Source organism: Aulostomus chinensis, chromosome 13 (assembly GCF_037954235.1).
Source record: "Aulostomus chinensis isolate RoL2024-O1b breed Wild chromosome 13, RoL_Achi_v1.0, whole genome shotgun sequence".
NCBI lineage: Eukaryota > Metazoa > Chordata > Actinopteri > Syngnathiformes > Aulostomidae > Aulostomus > Aulostomus chinensis.
The window spans coordinates 10,480,001-10,489,008 of record NC_141332.1 but is presented as its reverse complement, the minus strand read 5'-3'; the positions used below and the strand labels follow the sequence as shown (position 1 = coordinate 10,489,008).

General features: G+C 43.7%; 1 protein-coding gene across 3 annotated transcripts in view; it reads right to left on the bottom strand.

Annotated features, from left to right (window-relative positions):
• Positions 1 to 20: 20 nt before the first annotated feature.
• Positions 21 to 9,008, bottom strand: part of LOC147250816 (transcription factor COE1-like) — a 53,503-nt gene continuing 44,515 nt past the window's right edge. The window contains exons 12-17 of one of the 3 annotated variants that reach the window (XM_086223104.1): positions 8,247 to 8,312; positions 7,587 to 7,749; positions 6,373 to 6,552; positions 4,159 to 4,356; positions 3,882 to 3,950; positions 21 to 2,749 (exon numbers count right to left, since the gene is read on the bottom strand). In XM_086223104.1, coding sequence (XP_086079230.1) covers positions 3,883 to 3,950; positions 4,159 to 4,356; positions 6,373 to 6,552; positions 7,587 to 7,749; positions 8,247 to 8,312 — 675 coding nt within the window. In that variant the 3' untranslated portion in view covers positions 21 to 2,749; position 3,882. Of the gene's footprint in view, positions 2,750 to 3,881; positions 3,951 to 4,158; positions 4,483 to 6,372; positions 6,553 to 7,586; positions 7,750 to 8,246; positions 8,313 to 9,008 lie in introns of those variants that run through there. The other 2 variants (XM_086223106.1, XM_086223107.1) reach the window with 2 other exon arrangements.

The following is a 9,008-nucleotide window of genomic DNA, read 5'->3' as shown; positions in this document are numbered from 1 at the left end:
AAACGGACAAAGTCACAGACAAGAGGTAACTTTAATTCAACATTGTGAGAGTCCAAAAGTTATCTTACAGCTCAATTTTCATCAAAAACAATAACAATCTATACAGTAGAATTTTTTTCTTCTCTTATATCGTAGAGCTGTTTAGTGTATTTGCAGTCAAAGACAAAAACAGAGGAAAAAATAGACACCAGCTATTTGGTTTGCATCTTTTTTTTTGTTGTCGTTGTTACCTAAGTACAAAACTTTGTCACCCATTACCGATATTCATAATCAGGATGGAACTTTGCTTACAAAGAAGCCATTGTATGACAACAGACCTCTGTAGTTCATTTGAAACAGATATGGTGCAGCCCCTCCCGTCCTGCCTCAGACCAGCACAGGCACACAAGTGCCTGAAAAACACTCGTCTGTCAGCAGGCGCCTCTGTTAAAATGCTCCTTTCTAGTCACTTAACAAAACCAGGCTCTAGAAAAGAAAAGCAGAGAGAAAAGCCCTATTCTCTGTCAAGCAACAGCTTGAAGACACACGGCAGACACAAAGGAAAAACTACAGAAATGGCTTTGAGGCCAAGGAACTCCCTTTCATGCTTCTTGTGTTTGTAATGAAGCTGTATTGTCCACTACAGGGAGCGAAGGAGTGACAGGAATCTACTGTCAGATACTCCACATGTGAGATTGTGCTGTGACAGCGCTCCTCGCTCCTTTGTACTACAATTAAAACAGCGCGGTGTCGTCATGCTGTTATGTTCCTGTTGTTAATGAGAAATATCACCATCATGCCGTTGTAATGATTCCATTTATCGAATAAAAGCTACATTGTCGCTATAAAAAAAAAAAGGAACCAAAAAGTTTTTGATTGATCACCAAAGTGCAATGAGCACAGCTGAGACAGACCTCTCAGCAGCGACTGTCCTTCAAAGCGTGCCATTACTGTAATATTATAGTACATCGGGGTGTGTGATTGTTGAATTATGGCTCTTTGTGTTCTAGTCTGGCTTCACCACCAAACAGAGTGGGTTTGTGCTTTGTCCCCAAGTTCCCATGAATTCCTCTGTGGCAAGAGACAATTGTGGTGAGGGTAGAAAACTGTACACGTGATTGAATGAAGAATGGGTTTGCATTGTTAAGGCATCTAGACTGCTGGTAAAGATTACAGTGACAGAAAAAAGAAAGAGTATATAGATACAGCATGTAAGCAGGCATAAATAACATGGGAAAAGAAAGAACAGAGGGGAAAAAACAGAAAGAAAAACACGCATCAATTTCTCTGCTCTCCTGATTTCCACAAACAAAAAAGAAAGTGTCACTCAAGAGAAGAACCCATGCATATTATCAGTTCAAGAACAGCCTCAAACAAAAAGATATAGATTTACAGTATATATTAATGTGTGTATATATTTTTTTTAAAAAATCTACTTCAACCAAATACTCTGAATAAGATGCTACTTTTTTGCCATACAATAAACATTTTCATAAGGGAAAAAAAAACATATTTTTTTATTAACTTACAAATAATACAAAAATAGACAATGGCATGTTTTTGAATCAACAAATGAAAGCATGGTATACCAATGCAAAACATACAACATATAAAACAAAACAAAACAAAACAAAAAAAAGATTAAAAAAAGTCACATTTAAATAGTGAGGGACAAAGAATGAAATATGTTCACTAAACTTACACAACACAACTAAACAAGAGTGAGAGGCAATGTACAAATACAAGTGATAAATACATTATTTATAGGATATTTTACAGAAATCCCCTTTTTGTATCCAAATCCATGTTTCTCATTTTTAGCAGATGAGATATTGACAACACACAGTAAATCTATCGTCTGTACTGAGAAGCTGCCTTAAGACATTTAATGTTTACATTTCAAACTATAGCTATTGCAAAAAAAAAAAAAAGAATTGCCAAAAGAATTTTTTTATATACAAAAATATATCACATATATCACGCATTTACTCTTATTTGATATTTGCTAGACTCCGTCAGTACAGTGCTGGCTGGACGCACACATCCTCTGGCTCTTCAAGTCTCAGACTATTTTGGCTGATAATCACCTTTTCTTCACATGACACGCAAAAAAGCATATTGCAAACAGCTCAATCCTCACAGTTTTATTTAAATTCAAACAAACACAACAAAAAAAAAACAGAAAGAAAGAAATGTGTTGAAATAGAATAGGGCGACTTTATTATTTTTGATTTATGGGATATTAGCAGCAAAACTGAGAGTTGATTTTCTTCTCTTCTATTTCTTTGCTCTTTTATTGTGTTGACCGATTGGCCAGTGTGTGATTTTGTGTGGTTTTAATAAGCAGGCTAAAGTGAAGGAAAGCATCTTTTGCGGTGACAGAGGTTCCATGATGATGCAGGGGGCCTCCAGCAATCAAACCTTATAGGCATGAACATAAAGATAAATATCTGCTCTTCATGAGGTCAGTGTCACACTGTGGGCAAATTATCAATCTCTATACACTCTCGCCGTGTCAGAGAAGCTACACTAATTCAACCAAGAGGGAAATTACATGGCAGAGGTTGGTATTGTCCCTTCTGTCCCTTTAGATGAAACCCCCGTGGAAAGGCCTGAGTTCAACAGAGTCCTACATCTTATCTTGACTTGCTTCAGTTCAGCTCCGGTGCATAACAGAGACTGGCCAGACTCCGCTTCTCCTCTCAACATTCCCAAAATCACCAGCTATTTCCGATCCTCTACATGGGTGGAACGATCATCCCTGGAATCGCTGGTTGTGAGAAAAGAGGGGGAGGAAGGAGTGGGTGGGTGGGGGGGGGTAAAAAAAGAGAGAGAGGTCAGTCATGTGATTGCTGGGTTTCATCTGTCATCACAACAGCCCCATAACAGAAATGTGCTCCAGCATCTGGTGAACACAAAAAAGAAAAAAAAAAAAAAGACTCTCCCTCATTATCTCTTCATTCCGAGGCCCTGAAATCAAAACATTTCCCTCTGCGGCGCTGCTAACTTGGCGTGCTACAACGACATCATTCAACTTTTCGCAGGCTTTCTGAATATCTTCATGCAAGAGCTGCCACTGTTAATTGTCGGCAGTTATATTCCACGAGAGAGAAAGACACTGACGTGGGATGACAGAGGTGCCGGCATTATGCCGAACATGGAAATAAATCTACTTCATATTGAGCCACATTTGTAGTTTCCTCTCCCTTGCACGTATGTCTTCACCTCCTCACCCTTTTCCCTTCCCCCGTTTTCACACAGAAGCCATCACAGGGAAGAATTTTTCATATAACATATTGGCTCTGTATTGATTCCTTTCTCTCTTCAATCCACTAATTCCCTGGTTATTTCCTAAATGTCTCTGGCTTGTTGGGATTAACGGAATGAGTGTGTGTGTGTGTGTGTGTGTGTGTGTGTGTGTGTGTGTGTGTGTGTGTGTGTGTGTGTGTGTGAGAGAGAGAGAGATCAGTGCATAGTGGCCGATGGCCCTTGGGTCACCATGGTCAGCGTTCATCGACGCCGACAGAGGAAGTGAGGAAGTGCTTAGCTTGGGGCTCTGATAAAGATTCCCATCCATCATTTCTCTCTCTCAGGATCTCAACACCATACAACATCCTGCCTAGACGAACAGACCCCGTGCTGCATTTGATGGTAATGAGAGAGCAGAATGACCCCCCCATCCTCCCAACACACCTAGACACCCACTAGAGTGTAGGCAGGAAGCAGGAAGTGAAAACAGGAAATGGAACACATATGCTGTCTCCCTGACAAGTCAAGAGTGACAAATAAAAACAGAAATGAGAAGGAAGGGTAGGGCAGGATGAGCTGCTGCTGCTGCTGCAAATGAGTGGCGTGGGAGAGTGTGCAGCAGAAAGAAAAGTCAAAAGTGAGGTATAACGTACTTCAGGAGAAGGCCAGGCCCTGCAGAGAGCTGGCTGATGAGTACTTGCTAGAGTCCACAAAAGATTGATCTGAAGTGAGGGAGGAGAGTTGAGAAGAAACAAAAAAAACAGGGGAGGGGGGTGAAGCAGAAGGAGAGAAGGGACGAGAGGAGGCAGAGGACGGAGGAAAGGTGAGAATTGGTTATTAAAAGTAGGTGAAGAGTAAGAGCAGGATTATTGCTTGATAGTGAGAATAAAACTACATCCCACTTCTGGAGCTACCTGTCTAGCAGCCTACCTTGGAGGCTGTTAGCATTGGCGCTGGTGCACGTGGGTGGTGGCGAGTTTTGGGGTCGCACAACGGGGGCAAAGGCGCTCTTCTGCTTGACGGCGGCGGACACCATGTTTGCTGGAGAGAAGGAAAAGATGCCAGAGGAGCTGCTGCAGTTGGAGGGCAGGCTGGTCGACGAAGCCATAGTGGGGCTGGATGGGACGACTGAGAGATGGGAAGGCAGGAGGTAGGTTGTGGGGGGGGCAGAGGGAATGTGTCAGGGAGGGGAGAGTTGGGGTTAGAGAGAGGGCCGAGGGCAGAGGACGGGCAGACGGGATGAACAGAAAGGGACTGGTCAACGGATGATGGCAGGAGGGATAATATTTTCATCTCAGATCAACTTATTCAGACTTTTGCACCTTTTTAGTTGAAAGCAACCACGTGGCAAAGTTGTTTTTGATGACTTGTCCTCTCACTAAATGTCTTGCTGCAGCTATAGTTTCTCCTCAGAGCTCATCACTTTTAGCACGGATAACAGCCACTGATTTCAACAAACTACAACCAGTGGATTGTTAACATCTGCTTGACAATAACTGTATCACATCTTTGTTTTTTTAATGCGACCTAAGTGTGTTTTAATCCATTTGTGGGCATAGCCTTATGAATTGCATCAACGTAACCCTTCAGGTCAAGTCACACAGGGAAGTGACACACCAACATAATCTGTGAATTGTTCAAAATTGTAATTGAAGGGCCAGTAACTGCTAACATGCTAGGTAGCTAGCCAGAAACATGCTAGTCAATCTAGTGTCTCTATTGTCTCTGTGCTGGGTTGTTTACTTCCTGCAGGCATTCTGTTCTTTTGTCACTTCAGGGCCTGTTTCTGCCAGATGCAGTACTTTACACTCGTGGTGCCCACGATCTTGTCTTCAGAGCACTTGCCGTATTGTTGCCAGGTTACAAAATTATCCTTTCCAGTCCTTTCCTGTGAAGTCTCTATAGTTTAGAAAATAAAATAAAAGGTCAAGGCAAGTGTGGCCCTGAAGTGCAAATCACAATGGCAAACAAAAAAACACATCAAGCTGTTGTGCTGCCAGGATCAGTTTCTACTCCCCATGTTCATAGCGCCCCCCCAAGTTGGGTCAGTGACAGAGCTCAGGTCCAGAGGCTGAAGATTTGTCAAGTGAAAGTGCGGTGAGCAGTGAGAAGGTTGAGTTCCGACGCATCAGCGTCCATTTTGTACTTTGAGAAAGTTAAATAAAAGTCACACATATGATACTTTTTGCATGTTCTCCTCAGGTTGAAGGGTTTGATAATGCCACAGATATGTGGGCACAAGCCTTTTGAAAAAGGCTCCAGACATTTGTTTTTTTTGGAAATATTTGGATCCTTGAAATTAAGACTTTATAAAAGATAGCTCTTAGCTGGCTTTACACCCCCCCCCCCCCCCCAAAAGTCACAATCATGACACTGATACTCAGGCCAAAATGAAAGGTTATCTTTCCAGGCCAAATCCTGTCTCCCTCTGACATCATCCTATCCATCCACTCCTCCCGGGTTCCTCTTTTGTCTGCTAATACACTAAGAGCGTTTTCCCCCTCAGTGATTTTACAATCAGCTCAGTCGTATTTCACCTGCCCTCTGATATCTGCTTCTGCCTTTATTGTTGTTATTATCCAACACTTAGCTTTTATGGCTCTTCCTGACAAATCCTTGCAATAAAGTCATAATCCATTTATGAAGGGGCCTAACTAATCAATTAATGAAAATTGGACCTACAAAGGAAGACCGAGGGGCCATTGATTGAAAGTGTCTGTGAGGGGCCGATGAGCCTGTTAAAATACTTGTTAACACCCAGGAATCAAAGAGCTGAAATGGAATTGCTTCTCTAGCAATTAGTTTATTGATTTAATCAAGGTTCTTTAATGTAGAGGGTGAATGTGTGTGTGAACAGAGGTGCTCCGTTGTGAGTGTGAGTGTGTGTGTGTGTGTGGGGGGGGGGGGGTGCGCGAAGGTGATCTGCTCCCCGGGCCAATAAAGTGGGGATTTGCGTTTGACTGTTCTTAAAGAAACAGATAAGCCAGTCGAACTGCAGGAGTTTCTCCTTGTTTGTCACATTTCGTTTTCAAGAGTTGTTCTTTCATGTTCAAACACCTCTGATTACATCTTTTGGCTCCTTGATTTTGTCTTCCCCTTTCCTTATTTCATCTGAAGTGTCTCGGATGTGGTGTATTTACTCACTAGCGTAGGGTGAGTTGCCTGCAGATCCATTGAGGAAGTTGGGCGAGGTGCCCAAGGTTGCCATGCCAGAGTTAGCGTAGCCATTCATGCTAGTGGAGACAGAGCTGTAGCTACTCTGTTGAGGGGTGGAGCTGGGGACATAACCATGAGGGGACACACTGCTTGTACTCCTACTGAAACCTATGGGGGGGGGGGGGCAGAGTAGAGGAGAGAGAATAAGTGTTAGGGGTATAGCAGATGGCAGACAAAACAAAACAAGGAAGCCCACATGCAACACTGCCAAATTCTGCTTTCCGCACACGGATAATGGACGTAGCAACATAAGCCAAGAGAAACGTTTGAAAAATTTTTGACAGCATATGGCACAGTGAGAAAGCATTGAACAGAGCAGAGGAGGAATGATACGAGAGCGAACTAGCTGCAATCCAAGTGCTGAGACAAGAGGCCTTTAACCTCAGTGGCTCCTCTCCAAAATTAGATATATTGATAAGGCAATTAACACTAAAAGGCCTGTGCAGCTCTCCTGTAATTTATAAAGAATAAAGGCAGAGTTTCTGACAGGACCTTTCTTTCTTCTTTCATTAGGCTGCAGAGGGGCAGTGAACAGTAGGAGAACTATAAATATACATCCAGGTCCAAATGCTGACACTGGAGAAAAAAACAGCTGGAATTGATCACTGGGAACGTCTGCTCTCTCGTGCTATGAGGGCTGGACTTGACTGTCAGAGCAGCCTCTTCTTCTATAATTAGGTACCACCAGGGCTCCCTCCTCGTTGGAGTAGGGAAGACTCAGTGGGTCAGGAGTCAAGCAGCTGATGTTTGTTGTTTTCTAATCAGACGGTATTTCCAGATGAAGGTTAGAAGAAGCTCATTGGAAGTATTGAGACACATCCAGGCAGGTCCATCCCCTCTGCGCTCCTTCCCCTGATATATGTGATGAATCACCACTGACTGCACCCACATCTCTCTCTGTCAGATGGGGGCCGATCCCAGTCTAATATACACACCCTCAGGACCCACTCATATTTCTCCATCGTGCTCCATCCACAGCTCGCTTTTTCACCATTCTTCACTCCTTTCTCACCTTCTACAACTTCCCTCCTCTGAATCTCCAAAATGAAAAATAACATTCTCCTTTCACGCTCCTCTGGAATCAGCTCCTCTCTTTCTGAAAAAAATATAAATCTAAAGGGGCTCCTGTAGTGTTTGCTCACCCTGATTGGCTGTTTGCGCCACCTCTGATCCGGTGAAGGAGTTCACGGCCATCATGCCTGCATGGACGGAGCCGCTGCCGAGACCGGCTAGCTGGTTGTGCCCTCTGGGCACTGTTGTATACAGGGCCTCCGCGATGTCTGCTGCCCGTTTTAGAATCATCTCCTGATGAGCAGAAGAAAAGAAAAGAGAAGAGAAGAGAAGAGAAGAGAAGCAGAGAGAAGAGAAGTCCTTTAATTCTAATCCCACCTCTACTCTTCTGTTTTGTTTTCCTTTGTAGATTTCCTATACTCTTCTCCTCCCTCCACATTTAACTTCCCTCTCACCTTCCTCGGTGTATCATCTGATAAAAGCACTGACATATCCCTGTTTGTGTGTGTGTGTGTGTGTGTGTGTGTGTGTGTGTGTGTGTGTGTGTGTGTGTGTGTGTGTGTGTGTGTGTGAGTGTTTCGTTCCCAGATCCCAGAACAGAGTAGGATGCTGCGGGGCCAGCGGAGACACTGCTTTTGATGCTGGCAGTGGTCCACAAACCACAAACGTAATTTTACCTGAGATAAGATATTGATGTCTGTTTACATGTTTTTGTGTGAGTGTGTGTGTGTGTGTGTGTGTGTGTGTGTGTGTGTGTGTGTGTGTGTGTGTGTGTGTATGTGTGTGTTTACCTGGTTGTTATGAGGCATCCCATACAAGGCTTCTACCAGGTCTGCTGCTCTCTTTAAGATCACCTCCTACAATCAGGAGCAGAAAGAAGAAGGAGACTGATCATGAGTGTGACAGCTCAAAGAGTTCAGTCACTTTCATTCCTTCTCACTTGGAACATTATGCTGCGAATGCAGAACAGAGAGTGCAAGACAGGAAGAAGGAAGACACAGGAAGGGAGAGGAAGAGAAATGGGTCTGCCCGGGCACTTTGTTACTAGCTGGGCAGTTTGGGAGAGCCGAGGGAAGATACGGTTATCTGTGAATAAAACATGAGTCTATACCTCTCTATCAGTCAACCATCTTCAAGCTACGTCTCCTCCTCCCCGCCGTCACTGGCGGATCATGAATCGAGTGCACGCGATCACACATCGGTCTCACTTAACACAACATATCATCAGGTTGACAGCAATACAACTCCCCTCGTCAGCTGGGACACACTCGTCTCTTGCCCTATATTAACCTGGGTAATGATCCAAGTGAATAGCCGCGCATCCACTTTGTGTGATAAATGTAGAACATCGTTGCTCAGGTGAAAACCGCCAAGTGGAATTTCCCACATCAAACATTTATCCTTCCTTGCCGTTCTTCATGCTCATTTCCTACTGCTCCTTTCTCCCCTCTCTCCGTCTCTGCTCTGACACTACCAGTGTGTGACTCAAGGCGGTCGTTATATGCGTGTATGATGTAGACACCTACAGCCCTACGAAACCCTTTTTAAAAGTT